General features: G+C 31.0%; 3 protein-coding genes across 5 annotated transcripts; 2 read left to right on the top strand and 1 right to left on the bottom strand.

Annotated features, from left to right (window-relative positions):
* Positions 1-362: 362 nt before the first annotated feature.
* LOC132911755 (uncharacterized) lies at positions 363-4,447 on the top strand. The gene is made up of 11 exons (XM_060968653.1): positions 363-596; positions 911-1,092; positions 1,194-1,390; positions 1,455-1,629; positions 1,706-1,884; positions 1,969-2,120; positions 2,195-2,343; positions 2,436-2,612; positions 2,694-2,878; positions 2,941-3,041; positions 3,144-4,447. The coding sequence occupies exons 1-11, from the start codon at positions 470-472 to the stop codon at positions 3,311-3,313; spliced, it is 1,794 nt and encodes a 597-aa protein (XP_060824636.1). The 5' UTR covers positions 363-469; the 3' UTR covers positions 3,314-4,447.
* LOC132911904 (serine/threonine-protein kinase PAK 1) lies at positions 4,418-8,177 on the bottom strand. Its single transcript, XM_060968936.1, has one exon. It carries the CDS (start codon positions 7,925-7,927, stop codon positions 6,416-6,418), a length of 1,512 nt encoding a protein of 503 aa, XP_060824919.1. The 5' UTR covers positions 7,928-8,177; the 3' UTR covers positions 4,418-6,415.
* An 8,843-nt stretch (positions 8,178-17,020) lies between these two features.
* LOC132911936 (branched-chain-amino-acid aminotransferase, cytosolic) lies at positions 17,021-21,356 on the top strand. Of its 3 annotated transcripts, none has more exons than XM_060968988.1 (7): positions 17,021-17,429; positions 18,725-18,835; positions 18,916-19,125; positions 19,212-19,442; positions 20,134-20,443; positions 20,545-20,702; positions 20,777-21,356. In XM_060968988.1, the coding sequence occupies exons 1-7, from the start codon at positions 17,409-17,411 to the stop codon at positions 20,966-20,968; spliced, it is 1,233 nt and encodes a 410-aa protein (XP_060824971.1). In that variant the 5' UTR covers positions 17,021-17,408; the 3' UTR covers positions 20,969-21,356. The 3 variants fall into 3 exon arrangements, with proteins under 3 accessions (XP_060824971.1, XP_060824987.1, XP_060824980.1); XM_060969004.1 differs by lacking the exon at positions 17,021-17,429 and adding an exon at positions 18,091-18,635 and having other exon boundaries at positions 18,944-19,125; XM_060968997.1 differs by lacking the exon at positions 17,021-17,429 and adding an exon at positions 18,093-18,635.
* Positions 21,357-21,639: the final 283 nt, after the last annotated feature.

The following is a 21,639-nucleotide window of genomic DNA, read 5'->3' as shown; positions in this document are numbered from 1 at the left end:
AAATAAACTTCATATTGGAACAAGATATGCATAAGATTTTACAATATATTAATGGATTATTCAATCTACATATTGGATATTCATGATTAGCTCTATTAATTTTATTAAGTAGTGCAATTATATAAGCGACCACGTGTACAATGACCATATCTTTTACGTTACTCGCGTTATAATCCAATAAGCGTGAGATTTAAATTAAAACATATGATATTTGTGTACTAGGTGATAAAGATATAAAATCGTTCTATTAAAAAAAATGAGATAAAGGATGCATACTTATAGTTACTTAGTAAAAGGTGAAAGTGGATATATCACTGAGAAACATTAAGTGGGTAACGTCCCCCTCCAATAAATTCTTTGATAGACAGATTCTCATTGTGAAGGTCGAAAGTTGCCTCTATAAAGCAATCTCCGTGTGTGTATATACGCGTACTTAGACAACTCTTAGATTAATTGCTTCGTATCAAATATGGCGCAAATGATGATACCTAGAATTGCACTTTTATCTATTAAGAATAGTAATCGGCTGGTACCTCGTATATTTGTGCCGTTAAAATATCAACGATTATGTTTCCATACAAGTTGGGTTCTCGATGGTATGCAATTTATTCAGAAATATTTTATTAACACTCTTATTCGTGATGAAATTGAGGTTAACCTACGGTCATATATCTCGAATAATATTTATTTCAAATAACACTAATTACTACCATACAAATCATAATATTGAGGATATTAAATGAAATCATTTCTCCTATTTTTTATTAACTTCAACGTGTAATCATGTATTCTTTATATTATTTAGATTGATTATGCAATCAACTATCATAGTAATTTAAAAGCCATGTTGGTTTTTGTGCTGTTCAGTATATAATTCTTTACAGTATCACAATTTTTAATTAATTTTTAGTCACAGGAAAGGAAGTCTTAATGCCTTCCTTGTCACCTACTATGGAAAGTGGTACTATCGTTAAATGGCTCAAAAAGGAAGGCGAAAAAATTGAACCAGGGGATGCGCTCGCTGATATTCAAACTGATAAGGCAGTCGTTACTATGGAAGTTGACGACGAGAGTGTTCTTGCAAAAATAATTGTAAGAATCGTGCACCCAAGTTTCGGTTTAATTAATTCTATATATTTATATTTTACTTAGAAATTCTTTATAAGAATGAACTTAATATCATATTTTATTAGGTGAAAGAAGGAACCAAAGATATCAAAGTAGGAACGTTAATAGCACTTACTGTTGACGTAGACGAAGATTGGAAATCCGTGGAAATGCCAGATAGTATTTCAGCTACACCTGCAGCTCCGTCACCGACACCTTCTGCACCAACAGCAGCAACAGCAGCACCTACTGCAAGCGCATCAGCTCCACCACCTCCTGGCCAGTACGTATTCATTGAAGTAATTAATAATGCGTATGCTAAACATTTTTTTAATTATTATTTCTAGAACAAATGTCAGTATGCCAGCACTATCGCCAACTATGACTACAGGTACAATTGTAAAGTGGCTTAAAAAGGAAGGAGAGGAGATAGAACCAGGAGATGCACTGGCAGAAATTCAAACAGACAAAGCTGTTATGACTTTTGAAATTGAGGATGAAGGCGTATTTGCAAAAATCCTTGTATATAATTTTTATTATAGATTCAGTCGTGTTTTATTTAAAATTGGAAATATCTTTCTAAAGATTCGCCTATTAGGTTCCTGAAGGAAGTCAAGTGGAAGTAGGACAATTAATTGCCATTATGGTAGAAAAGGGAATGGATTGGAAAAATGTTGTTATCCCGACAACTACAAAACCATCTGCAGCTACTGCACCATCTGCGGAAGCTGCTCCAGCTTCGGTGACTGCGGATAAAACACCTGTACCAAGCGGACAGTATGTATAAAAATATTCTTATGATCAATGGTGCAAAAATATTTGCGCACAATAGTGCTGTCTGTTATTATATTCCTTTTTTAGAGTTTATGGTTTAGCAGTAAAGCGATTGTTGGAGGAATATGGGTTAAGTGCACAATCGATCAAAGGTACTGGACGACCTAACCGATTACTCAAAAGTGATGTTTTAGCGTATATTCAAGCAAATAATTTAAAGAAAGTTGCACCAAAAACAGGTATGCAAAAGCTAACAACGAAAATATTAAAATACAATATGCATTAATATGTATGTTCGTACATATTCAAACAGCAGCTGCACCTAAACTTGAAAAAGGTAGAAAAGAACCAGGTGATATACCTTCAAAACCACATGTACCTAGTGGCCGTCCTTCCACATATGAAGATATCCCAGTTTCTAATATACGTGGTGTTATTGCTAAGAGACTTGGAGAATCAAAAGTAACTATAAGTTGTTTTATACATTCACGCAACAAAATTTCGTATTTATATTTCATAAGTAACATAATAATAAGGTCTTAACAATTTTGTAGAGTAATATTCCACATTCTTATGCGTTCGTCGATATTAAGATTGATAAACTAAATGAAATACGTAGCGAACTGAAGGCTGACGGTATTAAAGTCTCGATAAACGATTTCGTTACGAAAGCAACCGCACACGCACTAATCGAATGCCCGTTTATCAATACGTTGTATCAAAACGATCAAGTTAGTATACGATTTGACACAATGGTTGAAATTTATTACGTAAATAATTATCAAAGAATAAAGTATTTCATCTTTTAACAGATAACTCGTATGCCAAGAGTGGATATTTCTGTCGCTGTTGCTACAGAAACAGGCCTTATTACACCAATTATTTTTGATACTTCAGCTAAAAGTGTAGCAGATATTTCGCAAAATATTAAAGAACTAGCCGAGAAAGCTAGAAACGGTCGATTAAAACCCGAAGAATTCCAAGGAGGAACATTCACGTAAATAAATGAATTTATATAAAATATAAAACTGCAAATTTTATATTTCCAATATTTTTTAGAATATCCAATTTGGGAATGTTTGGTATTAAACAATTCAGTGCAATCATAAATCCTCCTCAAACAGCAATACTTGCAGTTGGAAGTGGTCGTGAGGAACTAGGTAAAAGTGTTAAGGAAATTTATATTTTTATTATTTCAGAATATGTATTGTATGTATTTTATATTCGCAAAAATGTAGGAAATATAACGTATCATTTTACAGATGCCACGCTACAAAAAGTAACAAAAATGTCAACAACTTTATCGTATGATAGGCGTGCAATTGATGAAGACCAAGCAGCCGACTTTTTGGCTGTTTTAAAAGCTATGTTAGAAGATCCAAGTTTTCTCGTCGCTGGAAGATTACGAGCGCTAAGATACGCACAGAACTGACCTTTAATTAAACATTAATTCTGGGGAATTTATCGAAAAAATTGGTGTATTGAAGAATTTAGGTTTCAATGTAAATTTTAGTTTTATCTACCACACGAATTAAAAATATTGGTTTAAAAATAGATCTGAAATATTTATAATTTAATTTAGGAAGTTGTAAACAGGGAATTATATTTAAAATCATTTATAGGAGATTCAAGTAACAGATCAGTGTCATCAATATTAAATGTCATTATATCAAATGAATTCATATATGATAATTTTGTTTATTATATGAATTCATTTTTCTATTGCTGTATTCTACATTTCCTTGAAATTGTATAATTAGTGAAAACTCTTGTTAAAAAATCTTATGCAATGTATCTACAAAAGATATGTTATCTCTTTTATGGCAAAACCATGAATTATTAAATTTTCACTTTTTTATTAAAGAAATCGGTTGAGATCTTATTCTTAGCCATATAAATTTAAAAAATAATTGTTATAACAAACATAGTATAATAACATATGATTATACTCGTATTAACTTTATTCATTATCTTCAGCAATATCAAGTAATAATTTTACATTCAATTGTAAATTTCTATAATCTATCGAATCGTACATTCATGATGATGGCATAAGACGGATAATATATGGTCGATATAAAAAATTATAGGATGGTGTAAAAAATTGGAAAAAGATAAAAAATTGGTATACAGATAGAAAGTGAGAGATCTTTCCATCTCAAAACTAGTAAATAATATAAATTCTTATGAATTTATTTAAATTAATTACAAATAGAATATCTCGGATACACGTAATTTACTTTTGCATAAGTAAATAGATAACTTCTGTATGTATATTTATTCTAATAAAACAAGGGCCACACTGTTGTTACTTCTTTCATATAAAATAATAAATATACATATTTATTCTGCGTAATAAAAATTACATTATTTTATGTATATTAATATGTAAAAATTTATATAAATATAATGTAAATATATTTATATGTATAATGAATTTTATTTTAATATTAAGAATATTATGTATAATTGAGTACTTCAGTGTGGTCTAAGGAATTCTTGGGGACAGTAGTATATACAAAATTATAACTATGTCTTGTAAATAAACCATTTATTGTTAAAACGATGTGATGTTTCCTTATATATATTTAAAAATAATACATAGATATGGAATATTCAAAAACAATTAAACATTTTGCAAATATTTTGTGCAATTATCAGTTATCTTATTATTCTTTTTATGCTGCATTATCACTGATAAAAGTATTTATAAGGCAATTGGCATAGAACCATATGTATTGATTTGATAAGGCACAAATGTTACGACTGTGTCTAGATTAATTAATTTTACATTAATGCTTTTTTAACAAATTTTTTGATTTATCATCTTAATATAAATATAGTCAAGCATAAAATTTATTTTACATTTGATTTGATTGATCATTTTACATACTAAATAATTGACTTAGTGATCATACATATTGAATTCATACATATGATTTTATATCAGTGTTTATTACTGAGCTGAAGTTAAATTAAATCATATTTAAATTGAACATGCAATACTTAATTACACAAAAGATAAAAAATAATATGACAATATTAAATATAGAAATACAATACAACAGGATTCAGTTTTGGTTATCACAGTAGTGATATTACTGCTCAGATCTTAAACTAAGTAATTATGGACGATATTTGATTGTAGTATAGTTACAAATATGTTTCATGAAGGATATTCTGAAAATACTATATACACAATTCATAGTATTCATAGTATTCATATGATAGAATAGCACTTTCTAAAATTTGGCATCTGCTTTGAACAGCATTAGATTTTAAACTATAAGTAGAAAATTTCTTTAAATGTTGCACATTATTACATTTTGGTGAAACCTTATAAAACTAGTTGAAACTTGTAAAAGATTTAAAAAATACATTTTAAAATGTGTGTATGTCACATTATTTAAAATACTTGGTTATTAATACACGTGCTTGCAACACTGAATCACAAGGTACAACTTTTCATTACTGCGATACAAATTTTCTTCAAAAACGTGGACTACAAAATTTTTAATACAAAGGCAGTCTTTCTTGTGTAATTACATAATGATTAATCAAATATAAAAAATAATATTTACTACAATACCCACTTTGTATGTGAATTGTTTGATTAAAAATGTATGGCATAACTTGATTTATTAAATTTCAAACAATGGAGGAATGCAATTCAGAAAATGTAAATGGTAAATATAATAAACGAAATGTATGATGTACATTTGAAACATCAATTGTTAAAATTATTAAATTAAGATTATAAATTAAATTTGTACTATAACTAAATAATTATTATTTATAGTATTTTGACAACTGTCAAGTATAAATTGTTATACCCTTGACAGATACTATTTCCACATATCTAGCGATTTCAGTTCTTGAATAAACTAAGTACAATATTTTATATAATGAAAGTATTACATAAATCATATTTTACTATATAAAAAATGTAAACAATTGTAAAATGGATTCTTAAGCTGATACAAAACGTGAAATATATTTTTAGCACAATGAAGTTGACTTGTATCCTTCCTGCACCTACTGTGTTTTAAAATTAATGGCAGATTGCACCTTTTTTTTATAAGAAAAAGGAAAATATAAAAAAGACATTGAGCTTCCACAATAGGTATTGCACATGAAATGATCATGAATAATTTATATTAATGATAACTTTTTCAATGACCGAAGCAATAGAAATTAATCTATCACATATATTGTATTATAAAAGTTATTACAATAAATGAATAACTACTTTTTAAAAATTAAATTTTAGATCTTCTAGTAATTTTTTCATTGCTATAACTTACACTATTTCTATTACAAATTTGGTAACATTGATATAAATATAGTAGGTGGTCATATATAAAATACATAAAATCACTGCACTATAAATATCTAAATTATGTGCAGTATATAGGATGCTTCTGCATTGTATAGATAATATAAATGCAATGCTACACATATATTCAAGAAACTAAATATATGTATTTGAAAATAAAAATAGATGTTTGATTTCTACTTAAAAAAGAAAAATTATTTAGTGAAACACTTTATGAAGAATTCTTTGCGCTGTTCTTATTAAGGGTATCAGACTTGTTAATTCCGCGCAATTTTCTAAAAATGGATGAGACAATAATTCATCAGCAGTTGCCCTTTCATCGACTTCAACTGCCAAACATCTCTCTAAGAAGTTTTGAAACGTCGGACTTAGAGTATCCCACCTGGGAATAGAAGGTTTACCAATGGCAGCGATTAAATATAAAGCTCTTAAAGGTGTTTCTTTCATATAAGGTGGTTCGCCTTCTATCATTTCAATAGCCATAATACCTAAAGACCAAATATCTACTTTTTTACCATATTGTTTTCTGGTCACTACTTCTGGTGCCATCCAGTATGGAGTACCGACCATAGTTTGACGTTTTTCGTCACCATCGATATTAGCACAAAAACCAAAATCTGTAACTTTCACAGCACCGTTCATACCAAGAAGTACATTATCTGATTTGATATCTCTATGAATAATTCCTCTTGTATGTAAAAAACTAATTGCATTTAGAACTTCTCTACAAACTGCTGCAATTTGTGCTTCTTTCATTATAGTTTCAGTAACAACATCTGTAAGTGGCCCACCTTCTAATAGTTCCATAATAACCCAGAGATGTTCATTTAAAAGGTATGCATCCAAGAAATTAACCAGATTTGGATGTTGAAATTCTTTGAGAACTTTAATTTCAGTCAATATAAGCTCTTTTTTAGGCTGCTTTGATAAATCTATGTCTTTTATAGCAACTTTTTGATCAGTTTGTACATCGCTAGCTATGAATACAGTACCTGAAGCACCAGCTCCAACTTCTTTAGTTTTTTCAAAACGAAGATTTGGATCTCCATCGTGGCAGATAGCTCGAAGTTCTTCAAAAATCTCTTCATCATTAAGCTTTACTGTTGAACATTCTGTCTTCCTTCGCAAAATGGGACTCTCTTCTGCTTTATTTTGTTCACTTCCATTCTCAGGCAACTGATCATCTTCAATTTGATATGTATTTAAATCTTCAAGAATCTCAGTAAGAGTTTTCTCAACCCTATCAGGATATATTCGTGGTGTGGGTTTTGGAATCTTATTCACTTTTGGTGGAAGTTCAGGTAACCTTTGCACTTGACTATCCGTAGAACTTGCAGAGCTCGATCCATCAGAATCTTCAGAGTGACGTTTCTTCGACAAAATTTTATCAATTTCTTGAGACTCTTCCTCGATCAAATCTTCCGTAACAAAAGGTTTAAATACTTTTTCCTCTGGTTTTCGTTTCATAGAATAATTATAATATTTAATGGCTTGTAAAGCTGCAGCAGGGTTTTCATCCTGTTCTGATTTTGATATTTGCGTATTCAACAGACGAATCCAAGATTCGGGAAGACCTTCCAATTGTCCAGTCTCGGCATTTTTACTCACATGAAATTTATGAGAAACGTTAGTAGGTAAACCAATCTCAGCGACTGTATCAACCGGACCAGTTTTCTTCCTTGAAAATAACTTTGTTATATTAAGACTCATTTTAGCGCGCAATTTCGCGCACTTAACGCGTTCCCTTTTACGACGTATTGCGACTTTTTTAAAAAAGATAAAAGTTGAAGAAGAAACGGTCACTTTTAAATCGCAATTCTCATCATAATATGACTCGTCTATCTATCGACAAGGTATCAAATGCGATTAAAGGCGTGTTTAGTGTGACGTACATACGTCATTCGACGAATGGCGGTACAATTCGAAGAAGAGACACTTTAAACGAAAGCAATTTAAAATTGACAACCTTAGTTTGCTGCGGCTATTTGAGATATTAAATATCAAATAATTATAGCACACACCTGTACATATAATAATTCTGAATAAATTCAAGTAGACTCTTTTTATTCACATCTCTCGTTGCACCTCTATACAGATCTGTGAATATAGAATTACTAGACGATGCATCACTTTAAGAAATGCAATATACACTAAGGAGGGAAATTTAAATTAAATGAATAAACGTTCATAGATGTATAGGTATGTGTATATATATATACATACACAAAATGTTTGTAAAGTGAAACAAGAATATTTAAATACGTTTGAAATTTCAACTTTAATCTGTTACTAGAATTAATTAACTCAATGATAAAATCTTACTCTGTACAGAGTGTCCCATGCAGCTGGAACAAGTTGTAGTGTTAAAATGGTAGAAAATAGAAAAAAATTTCGTTAGATAAAATTTAATGGTTTCGAGTGATGCATTATTTAATGCACTTGTCTTTTTCGAAAGTGGGAGCATTTGAAAAATTGCAAGGTCACTTTTATTTTCTTTAATGGAACTATACATGTTTTATAAATCATTCGATGCATTGTTTAATTCTCTACAAACAAGTATCAAAAATATTATTAAATAAGTGTATTTTAAACAAAACTCAAATTTCATTGGTTAATTTAAGAAATACATTTTTAATTTGTTGGTATAAAGTAGACGACTATCTTGTTTTCAAGTTCAATAATTTACAAATTATCAAAGAAATATTAGCATTGCAAAGATGTTGGTTTGACCTACAGTCTATTGAAGTATATAGTTATTTAAATATATATATATATATATGAGATAAATAATTACACAAGTTGTCTTATGTAAACTTTCCGCTTTGTATATTTATATTAATTATTTATCATATATATATATATATATTTAAATAACTATATACTTCAATAGACTGTAAGTTAAACCAACATCTTTGCAATGCTAATATTTCTTTGATAATTTGTAAATTATTGAACTTGAAAAAAAGATAGTCGTCTACTTTATACCAATAAATTAAAAATGTATTCCTTAAATTAACCAATGAAATTTGAGTTTCGTTTAAAATGCACTTATTTAATAATATTTTAATAATTAAAATTATTATCCAAACGAGGGATTGTTGATCAAGAGCACAATGCTCTTGTAAAGTGTCCCTCGATCAAACATGTACATATTTCGATCTCATGCTTTCAACGAAACTTATAAGAGAATCCACAAGAATCAACAAAATCTACTACTTCTTGAAGCAATTCATATTCACGATAAAGAAACAGAACAGGCAAGATCAATGAACGTTCAACGTAAATATAAATCTAATTGTAAGTTTATTATTACTATCGCTATTTCTTATTAACTTTTTTCCGTAAACTTGATCAATTGTTCAATCTAATCTTGTTAATAATGGCTTCCTTACAAATACATCAACGTCGACTTAATTAGAAAACGCGTCGTAATCAAAGTACGCGTAATCGTCGAACAGCTATTGTGGTGATGGTGAAAAGGATTTCTCAGTAGGACAGACTTATTAAACATTCTATGCAATTGTTATAATTTATTAAAGGGTTGACCATATACCAAGCCATTGGATAAATCGAGCAGAATCTAATCTCATAATGATTGATAGAAGAACGAGTGGATGAATTTGTAATAGAAAAATATATTGAAATAAATAAAGGTATAAGTATAAGTTTATGCTGATCCAAATCCTTACTCTCTTAGTGTTACAATACAATGGAAAAATAGGGAGCACGTTCATATATTTATAGCAAAAGGACATTACCAAAAAAGTTAACCTTATAGTTTTAGCGAAAGGCTACAAGGAACATTGTTTTCTTTCTTTTTTTTTTTTTTTTATTTGTAAGAATTTTACAACCAATTCTCATTGAGAATTATAAGTAAATTATTATGGCATGGTACTATGTCGTGTTTAATAAATGTTTATCGTATGTTTGGTTCTAGTTGAATTTAATGGTTAAATTTAAAGGGTATGTCCTTTTAGCCTGCGGATCTGATCCGTCGTGTCAAGTAATTGAGCAACTAGTGGGTTTTGGTGGTTGTTAAATCCTATGTTATATCCATTACTGAATTTGGATATTTCTTCTTTGACTGTGGGTATCTTGAGGTCACGATGTATTGTTTCATTGGTAACGTACCAAGGTGCATCTATTAAAGATCTTCGAGTTTTCGATTGGAATCGTTGAAGAATTTCTATGTTGGAATTACTTGCTGTTCGCCATAGTTGGATCCCATAGATCCAAACAGGTTTTAATATGGCCTTATATAGCATTATTTTATTCTGCGCGCTTAAGTTGGAATGTCTGCCAATGACTCAGTAGAATTTTTTAAATTTTGATTTAAGTTGTTTGGATTTATCTATGATATGTCGTTTCCGTGTCATTCTTCTGTCCAGAATCATGCCCAGATATCTGACTGACTCTTTGCTTGGAATTGGAATATTATTTATGGTCGCCTGTGGACAGATTGGTTTTCGAAGCGTGAAGGTTATATGACTGGATTTATTTTCATTTATTTCGAAGCGCCATTTGTGGAACCACTTTTCCATAGAGTCGAGATCTCGCTGGAGAGTAGAGGAGGCAATTATCGGATCTGAGTGGGATGCTAATAAAGCTGTATCATTCGCAAATGTCGCTGTGGTTATATTAGAATTGGTAAATCGGCAGTGTAGATGGTGAACAGCAGAGGTCCGAGGACACTGCCTTGGGGTATGCCAGCTTCCATTGGAAATGTTGCCGTTATAGCGTTATATAAGTATTTAATCATGAACAGCCTATTGGTTAGATATGATTTTAAGATGTAGGATTTTTTTTAGTTTGAACAAAAGTCCTTCATGCCACACCTTGTCCAACGCCTGCTGAATGTCCAGGAATACCGCAGAGCAATATTTTTTCTTTTCTAAATCTTGGCTGATTTTATGGATTAAACGATGAATTTGGTCTATCGTAGAATGTAGCTTTCGAAAACCGAATTGATGATCCGGCATCGTTTTCAAATCCTCTAGGGGTCGAAGGAGTCGTTTCGTTTAATAATAATTTCGTTTAATAATTTAATAATTTGGACAAAGTAGGTAGAAGACTAATTGGACGATAAGAGCTAGTTTCATGTATTGGTTTTCCAGGTCTAGGGATAAGAATAATCAATGATATTTTCCAAGACTTAGGATAGTATTCAAGGCGAAGAATTGCATTAAAAATAGAAGTAGTGAGTGCAATCCCTTTTATGGGAAGCCCCTTAATAGATTTGTTACTTATCAGTTCATGCCCCGATGCTTTTCTGGGATTTAGACGACGGATTAATTCTATGACTTCCAGAGATGAGAAAGGAGGAGACATCTGGAAGGGAGAGTGCAAGTATTCAGTTATTTCCGCTGCAATAGTGGAGGAATATGGTTTGAAAACGTTAGTTAAGTGACTTGCAAACAAGTTGGCTTTTTGCATAGGGCTACGTGCCCATCCACCTTGCGGACGCCGAATTGAAGGGATTATTTGCGGAGGATGAATGAATTTCCTGGATGCCTTCCATAGTGAGTAGTTGGAGTCAGCTATGGGAGACAAATTAGCAAGATATTTTTGAAAACAGTCATTTTTATAATTTTTAAAGGTTTTAGTTAGTTTTTTCGTTGCGTTATTTAGCTTACGCTTGTCGTCAAGTGTTTTATGACTTTGCCATACTCTTCTAAGTCTGCGTTTTTCTATAATTTCTTTTAATATGTGATGGGGGTATTCATGACGAAACTCTTAGTAGGTAAATATTCCGTGGCTGCTTCTATATCTTCATTTGTTTTTATGGATATTAGGGCTGATGTTGAATGATCGAAAACGTCCCTAAAGAGCTGCCAGTTGGTGAGTTGGTTATGAATAAAGCCATTAGGTTGATTTTCAATAATTGTTGAGTTAATTGTCGCTATAACGGATGAATGATCTGAAGAGAATTCCACGGAAGAGTTGATTTGGACATATCTTGGCGAAATGTTTTTAGTTATAAAGAAGTCTAATAAGTCTGGTAGTTTGCCAGTGGGTCAGTAAGTGGGTTCGTTTATACTGAGATAATTAAGTCTCTTGGTGTTTATGCTTTTCAAAAGATTTTTGCCTCTTATTGCGATAAGTCTGCTGCCCCGTTGGGTAGCGTTATAATCTCCTCCAGTTATGAATCTATTGCCTAGGTTTTCGAGCAAGTTATCGAAGTCTTCTTTGGAAATAGAATGTCTAGGAGGACAATGTATTGCTGATGCGGTGATTAGATCATGCCAATCTTCTATCGCTACGTTTGTAGCTTGAAGGTAGTCCTTCTGGAATGATGTAAGTTCACAGTATTTTATGCTGGTCTTGATGATAATTCCGGTGCCGCCGTGGGCCTTTCCACTGGGACGTTGAGTATGGTAAAAGTTGTAACCATTTATTTTCAGGTAATTTTTATTGGTGAAGTGAGTTTCAGATATAAGCATTACGTCAATTTCTTGTTGTTTTAAGAAGAGTTCTAGTTCGTATTTATGCTCAGCTAGACCGTTAGCATTCCAAAGAGCTATGCGTATTAGTGTTATATTTATATCGGAGCGTGTTAATTTATTCACGATGATTGTAAGCGATGATAGCAAGTTATTAATTTGCTCTGTTTGTTTCGCGACTAATTTTTCAAGCCTATTGAAGTTATCCGTGTTTTGTGAACTGGAAACACTATTTTGTGAATGATCACTATAGATTTTCCGTCTGCTTTGATTTCCTTGAACTACGTATACATAGGAAGTTGGAGGAATAGAGAATTTTTGTGGACTGAGTACTTGATTGGTTAGGTCCTTAACTCTGGGTTTAGGGTACTTATTTTTATACAAGGTCTTGTAGGTTGTGCGCTACAGAAATTTGCGTTCAGGGTTTTTAGCAACTTTGTTAGTTTTTTATAGGAGTCTGGATTAGTCGGCAGAATTTTAACCTGATCATTTTTAATTTTTAGTTTGTAATCCTCTTTGTTAATATCTTTCTCGATAGACTTTATCATTGTTTGAATGTCGATGACATCATCGATGAAGATTGGCGGGGGAGGGGGAATTTCTTACGTATATTGGTTTGTTAATGTTTCAACTACATTCATAGAATCATCTGTAGATTCTAATATTTCGAATCTGTTATAAGTGGTAACATGGTTTGTTGACAGTTCGTTCTGACTAGTGTCTAAATTTTCTTTAACTGTATCTAGCTTACGTTTTTTGCTGTTGATTTACAAGGAACATAAATAAAAATCTATCTATTAGTTTCTTTGCTCCTAGATCTTGTAACCCACAACTTAATGTATATTCAAGGGTATAGTAATATGGACCTCTCCTTATGTCACGTCTGGTGACTCTCTATCTAAACCAGGCCACGCACCGCGGATGAGATGGCAGTCAGATGTATACACATCCTTTTTTTTAAGAATTTTACAATCAATTCTCATTGAGAATTATAAGTAAATTATTCTGGCGTACTATGTCGTGTTTAATAAGTGTTTATCGTTACACATCCTTACTGCGTACCCTCAATAGTCTTAAGGACCCTCTATAAATCTCAGGGATTTTCTAGTTAAGATCCTTCAGATCGAACAAATATCTTTTTACTGAATTGTTTTCTATAGTTTATTGTCCACTACGAGTTGACATGGGAAATTTGGTTTTTCTCGCGTATGATGCTTCCCACTAGCAACTTTCTCTCGGGGGCGGTTAGCACCCTTCCTCACCCACCAACCTGGCAAATAACCAATTAACGGCGAAGTCTATTTCTCTCACTTTCCTAACTAAAACTCGTCCTTAACGAAGCTTATCTCGTGTCCTTATACACACCCAATACTTATATAACGCTATAACGGCAACATTTCAAAATGGAAGCTGGCATACCCCAAGGCAGTGTCCTCGGACCTCTGCTGTTCACCATCTACACTGCCGATTTACCAATTCTAATATAACCACAGCGACATTTGCGGATGATACAGCTTTATTAGCATCCCACTCAGACCCGATAATTGCCTCCTCTACTCTCCAGCGAGATCTCGACTCTATGGAAAAGTGGTTCCACAAATGGCGCTTCGAAATAAATGAAAATAAATCCAGTCATATAACCTTCACGCTTCGAAAACCAATCTGTCCACAGGCGACCATAAATAATATTCCAATTCCAAGCAAAGAGTCAGTCAGATATCTGGGCATGATTCTGGACAGAAGAATGACACGGAAACGACATATCATAGATAAATCCAAACAACTTAAATCAAAATTTAAAAAATTCTACTGAGTCATTGGCAGACATTCCAACTTAAGCGCGCAGAATAAAATAATGCTATATAAGGCCATATTAAAACCTGTTTGGATCTATGGGATCCAACTATGGCGAACAGCAAGTAATTCCAACATAGAAATTCTTCAACGATTCCAATCGAAAACTCGAAGATCTTTAATAGATGCACCTTGGTACGTTACCAATGAAACAATACATCGTGACCTCAAGATACCCACAGTCAAAGAAGAAATATCCAAATTCAGTAATGGATATAACATAGGATTTAACAACCACCAAAACCCACTAGTTGCTCAATTACTTGACACGACGGATCAGATCCGCAGGCTAAAAGGACATACCCTTTAAATTTAACCATTAAATTCAACTAGAACCAAACATACGATAAACATTTATTAAACACGACATAGTAACATGCCATAGTAATTTACTTATAATTCTCGATGAGAATTGGTTGTAAAATTCTTCCAAATAAAAAAAAAAAAAAAAACATTATCCGTAGCTTTGATCGTAACTTTGTCTGCAGCAGCTCGACGGCTACTCATATCTAAGGCTTCACTGATTCAAGTTTTCAAATTCTGTTCAAAACGAAAAGAGCGAAGATTACTTTTCCTCTTTTTTACCCTTATGTATTCTATGTAAAGACTATTTATAAAGGGAGATTATAATAAGAATTCCTAATATATGAAGGCAGTGTTTTCTATTATTTTGTCACTTTTAATTCGATACTTCGTCCGCAAATGTCGGACGAGCCTACAACTTGTTGTCAAAAACACTCGAGGTCTACTATGTCTTGTTTTGTAAATATGTAGACATACGTTTCGTATTCTTGCACAATATCTGAAACAGTAAACGTAATGGGCACAGGATTATACGTATATATACATAGACGTAAATGCGATGAAATGTTTATTTTCGTTACCAGTTTCGTTATCGTGGTATGATGCAGAAGGTATTGATTGCAAAAGTAAAAGATGCAAAAGCATACAAGAAGCCACGACGTGGAGATACTATTATTTTTCACAGCTAATTTCAGAGTTGCGTTGAAACGATATGTCTTTTTAATCTGCGGTTAACCTAATCTCTCGAATCCTTCGTGATTTTTAACGCATTTTTGTATTGATTGCAAAGAAACGATTGCTTTCGATAGACTAATATCTGAAAATAGAATCTAAAGAATGGATAATAATTGAAGAATGTTCATTTGATGAAATAAAAGTCCAGATTCGTTCGTTTCTAGAATAATTGAGTGGATAAATATAATAAAAATGCGATAGATATATGGAGGAATTTCTAAATCATTTGTAAATGTAAATTGCAAGTTAGAGATTACGTTAATCATAATACGTAAACTAAACTGGAAACGATAAAGCGGGAATAGTATTAGAAAAGATAATTCTAAAAATTCAACGATATCACCCTATTTACGTGAAATTACCAGATCATCTTACAGAATATTGTACTTACAACTATCTTCCTCGTGTTTACACTTATTCACTATAATATAAAACAGTTCTCAGTGTTGTCACGTGCTTGATATGATATATGTTACTTATTACATTTACACGCTATTAATATCAAAAAGAAGACACGAATAAAACTGGAAGATTTCATCCTGAGTATTTACCAAATTGTCGTTGACATTTTATTCCAATGGTAGATCGATTCTCTTATCAATTTTGCAAAAGAAGGTAGCGCATTTACGCGTTTCTCTTGCACAAGAATCGTAAATGTAAGAAAATACTTTTGTAATTAAAGGTATAGCGACAAGTCAGAATTATTACTTTAATTCTCATTCTGTGTACTAATAGTGAATATAGTAAATATAGTAAATATAGTAAATATTTACTATTAGTACACAGGATGAGGATAATAATTTGCTGCAATAATAGTAAATAGTAAATATTTATAATTCTTCTATATATTTGAGAACCGAGAAGCGTTCGATATTCTTAACAACGTGCTTGCTGTCCTTTCTTATCGCTCGAACAAACCATATTATCAACTTGTTTTTAATTCCCTGCCCCCACTCGTTGTGAATCCCGTTAGAATTTTTCCTCCCCTTTCCCAATCATACAATACTCGTAAGTTTCATCTTTTACGTACAGGGTGTTCTTGTCACTAATACTTTTATTGCCGCTACAAATTAGCTTTCTTCACGCCTTTGAACTAAACTTTACATTTATTTTACATTCTGATTAAAGTTTACTGCAAAATTTGTATAATTATGTTTTCTGCTACTGAAGATGTTCAAACCCTAATAGATAAAAATTAATTAATAACGTCTATCTTCACTTGTACTTGATCACAATCAACGTGAATATTGCTGCGATGAACGTACATGCTTATAAACAAAATTGGGCAATTCGAGAAAATTAAAGAAACAACTATATTACACTAGTTAAATGGAATTAAATATACGTTTCCTGAACACTGTATATATCACAATGTGTATACATACATGTTATACTAAATCGACAAATTCCCCACTCTTTTATTTTCGGACGTAGAGAGGGGGTTCTTTGCTTCTTTCTGTCTGTCACGCCTCTTGTCCGCTAATAAGTAAAATATTAACCGTTGGTTAATGCAAAGACATTCTTCAAGAATGCGTAAAGAAGTGAATACAAGTGTATAATAACGAACTCATTATATAGCAGTTGTAATAATACGCTTTTAATAGTGAATATTTTAAATCACCTGCGACCCTGTTCGATTTCACTTTTTTTTTCCATTTTTTTCTTTTCTAATTTCCTCTTTTTGGTTTCCTTTTTTTTTTTTTTCAAAAGCAATAACAAGTAAAATTACCTTAAACCCGTTTTACGAAGTGTTTATTTAGGTAATTGCATTCGTAATATACGGCATAAGGAATCTAGTGCGCTAAGGGTTCTTCTGAAAGATTAAACATTTTGTGATTATTCATCACTATTCAATTACTATGGTTCAATTGCGACGTCAGGTAAATTATATTTTTCACGATTGTTTCGAAAATCTAATGTTAGAAGCACTCAAATATTGCATATTTATAAATACTAATATTAATTAAAATGTAGAATACGAAATTCTGATGTAAAAATTACTGTATCTCTTATAAGATTTGGTTGTTTACTCGGTCTAAACTTTTCATGAAATCTTCATAATTATCTCTGAGTATCCGTGATGATGCAAGATTCTCATACGCATACAGAAATTGTCTAGGAATAAGATGTAGAAGCTTTCCAAACGTTACCAATAATTTTTGTCCTATTTATTTTTTTATTGTCAAAGTTAAAAGTAACAATGAAAATTTCGAGCAAAAATTAAAATATATAATTTATACAATGTACAAATGATGAGTTATTTGTAAGAAGTAGAAGTTAAAGATTTTAAATTAATACAGTAATTTTATTGCAAACGATTATGTAGTAATAATTTATTTAGAATAGAATATTAAAATAACGCTAGATATAATTAGCGAGTATAATCTTATTTTAATAAGCTTCAATGTATTTTACACGCAAAGTGTTATCTTTGTAAATTATGTTTTTCATTTTTTAAACCTCGCAGATTATGCAATTTTAATGCAGTAGCTTCACACGATAATGTTGACAACTGCAAAAAATTTTTATGAAATAAAATTTTATAAACTTGTGATATTGACGCGCGTCTTGCAAGTTCAATGTTCAATATGACATTCAGCGCGTGTAACACGTGTTCGAGAATACATTTTTATTAGAAATGACTTTCGAGAGAAAAAGAGAAGAAAGAAGAAGAAAAAGAAATCATACTGAGATAAAACGATTAATTCGATAAATCCTAATTCTTATATATAATTTTCAAACTAAGATAAAAATCACCGTAATGGGTATATTGATAGAGTCTTCGCGAATTTTACTATTTTATCATATTAGTTTGTCTTATTTTGTCATGTCAGTCGCTGAACATAACCAAATATTTTATAATACCGATATGAATCAAGATTTCTGTACAATTTCTAACACATATTCGAAATGATTGTATTTTCATATTGGGCTAATACAAAATTTAAGCACTATATACCTTTTAAATTCAATTCCTATTATCTTCGATTCAATACCTTTTAAATTCAAAAAAGTTACTTTGTCCCGCATAAACATTGACTGAACTTATATAATACTGCAACCATATATTTATTTCTATTTTATGTGTATGTTGATTCTGTAATAAGCGTATTAGTGAAAGATGTATTATATATTATATATTAGAATTATTAAAACACCACAATATTTTATACAGATTTTATCTTGTGGGGGCATCCTGAATCAATTTCAATTTAATATCAAACGAAATTCATCATCTTTACAAATTAGAGATAAAAAAGTAATACAACCAGAACGATCTTTTAAGGTATGCTTTATTAAAAGATATTTCAATAATTTTTTGAAATGATTATTTTAACTGAAATTTATAAATACTATATTTTGTAGTATGCAGATCTAACAGTCCGTCTTGCAGGACCAGACCAATTACAACCAAAGCCAGATGTCAGTGCTTTAGCATTTGGTAAATATTTTACAGATCACATGTTAAAAATATTTTATCATGAAACATTAGGAGGATGGCAAATACCAGAAATTACACCTCTTGAAAAGTTAGTTCTCCATCCAGCATCAAAAGTTCTTCACTATGCTGTAGAGGTAAATACAACTTATATTTCATAAAGTTTCTTATTCATTTCTATTATGTAACAGCATTTACCGGTGTACTGTATGTGTTATTTCAGTTGTTTGAAGGTCTAAAAGCTTATAGAGGAGTAGATGGGAAGATAAGAATATTTCGACCAGAACTAAATATGGAACGGATGAACAATTCAGCAACGAGGATTGGCTTGCCCACATTCGTAGGAGAAGAATTAATTAAATGTTGCTGTAGATTAATTAGTATTGATCAAGAATGGGTACCTCATTCTACTGCTTCTAGTCTATATATACGCCCAACACTTATAGGAATAGATGTAAGTATGTGCATCCTAAAAGAAAAATTCTAATATAACGTCTTATCTTAAAGATAAAGAATGTTAATCAATTGAACGATATGAATAATAATCATGTCATTGATGTCACAGACGTCATAAAAACAGATACATATAAAGTAAGCAATATATTTCACAATACTTAATGATAATACACGATAAAGTAGTGTTTAATGCTCTTTTGTTGGAGTAGGACTATAAGATACAGTTAGACATTGTATTGTAGAAAAGAACAAGAACTAGTGATTAAAAGTTAAGAAGATAAAAATTAATATACAAAGCCTTAAATGTTCAATGAAGTATATATCATATCTTTATGCCATTACCTCTATATTTAATATGGATGAATAGAGGTGTATCTTTTTCCAAATATGAGTAATATTAGCATATAATAGTACTTCATTCTAACTACATTGATGTAAAATTTCGAATAAAAATGTATTTATAAATTGTACTTTGAAAGATGTGTATGCATCGTTATTTACAGATGATGCAACATTTTTATTAGAAGAAGTCATCTAGATGAAGAAATAATCATAAATAGTTAATATTTTTGTACAAAAGATATTTAATGTAAATATCAATGAGAATATTCAACCGTTAACCAAGAATATAAAAAGAACATTATGTATATATATCATAATTACTTTTAAATTTTTACATCTTTATATAGCCCACACTCGGTGTTGCATCTTCAGAATCTGCTTTGCTCTATATTATTTTGTCACCTGTTGGCTCTTATTTTAACAAAACAAAAGAAAATACTGGCATTTCTTTACTGGCTGATCCCCAATATACAAGAGCATGGCCAGGCGGTTGTGGTAGCTACAAAGTAGGTAGCAATTATGGGCCTACTATATATGTACAAAAAGAAGCTATAGAGAAGGGTTTGCAACAAGTATTATGGCTTCATGGAGAAGATAATGAAGTAACTGAGGCCGGGACTATGAACATTTTCATGTTCTTTATAAATGATGATGGTGGTGAGCATTATTTTACATTTTTCATTTAATTGCTTGTTCCATATCTATATAGTTTTACCATATAATTTCATATTACTTTTATAAATATGTTATAATTTCAGAAAAAGAATTAATAACACCACCTTTAACAAGTGATTTAATTCTTCCTGGTATTACAAGAAATTCTATTTTAGCATTAGCCAGAGAATGGAATCAATTTAAAGTCAGTGAAAGGAAATTTTGTATGAATGAAGTTTGTCAGTTACTTTCAGAAAAGAGAGTAAGATATCTTATCTTAAGTATTCTTTATTTAAAATTCGTTTTAGCTTCATAGAAATTATAATTTTATTTTAGTTGTTGGAAATATTTGGAGCAGGAACAGCTTGCGTAATTAGTCCTGTATCTCACATAGAATATGTTGGACAACCATTGCATATACCAACGACGGAGCACTCTAATCCTGTTTACAAAATGTTTCTTAAACATTTATCTGATATACAATATGGTATTATACCGGATCACCCTTGGGTGATACCTATCGAATGAACATAGAATAATCAATTTAATTATTTATTACGTAATTATAACCAAAAGCGACCCCATGCAATTTTTAACATCGATTGTATTATATTTAAAAGAATAGTTGTTGGGAATGTCACAATTTTGCTGTTGCTAGCTTCATGCGAATGTTGTTGTGAATGAATTCTTATTTATTTACACATGGAACTGATTTTGTCAAAGGCATGTAAGAAGTGAGCATGTATTGGAGATGAAACTCAGGGATTAATTGTTTCTTACAGAAGCAAAGCAACTTTTTAATAGTGAGCTATAAAGACTAATGTGTTGATTTGTATGTGTGTTATACGTTGAATGACAGTTCGTACTTACAAATATGTGTGTGTTTCTACATAGAAATATAGATGTATTGTATATATTTTTTATATTACTTATTTACTATCTTATGTAATTTTAGTAATTTTTCTATGGTACAAATTATTTATTCAATGTTCTACCTCACCGGTCAAGAAAGACAACAAGAAAAGAATATGCTATAAAAAGCTTTTTTTTTACTTGGTAGATCAGTATGTCTGAAAAAGGTTTTTGTTCATATGTGTATTATCTCAATAAAAGTATAAGTTTATAAACACTTGTTAATGAAAAATAAATATTTATTTCCTGGGGAATGTAATTAATAAATTGAAGCAAAGATGATTATC

Source organism: Bombus pascuorum, chromosome 1, assembly GCF_905332965.1.
Source record: "Bombus pascuorum chromosome 1, iyBomPasc1.1, whole genome shotgun sequence".
Lineage (NCBI taxonomy): Eukaryota > Metazoa > Arthropoda > Insecta > Hymenoptera > Apidae > Bombus > Bombus pascuorum.
Note: the sequence above shows the minus strand (reverse complement) of the source record. Positions and strands in the feature narration are given on the sequence as shown.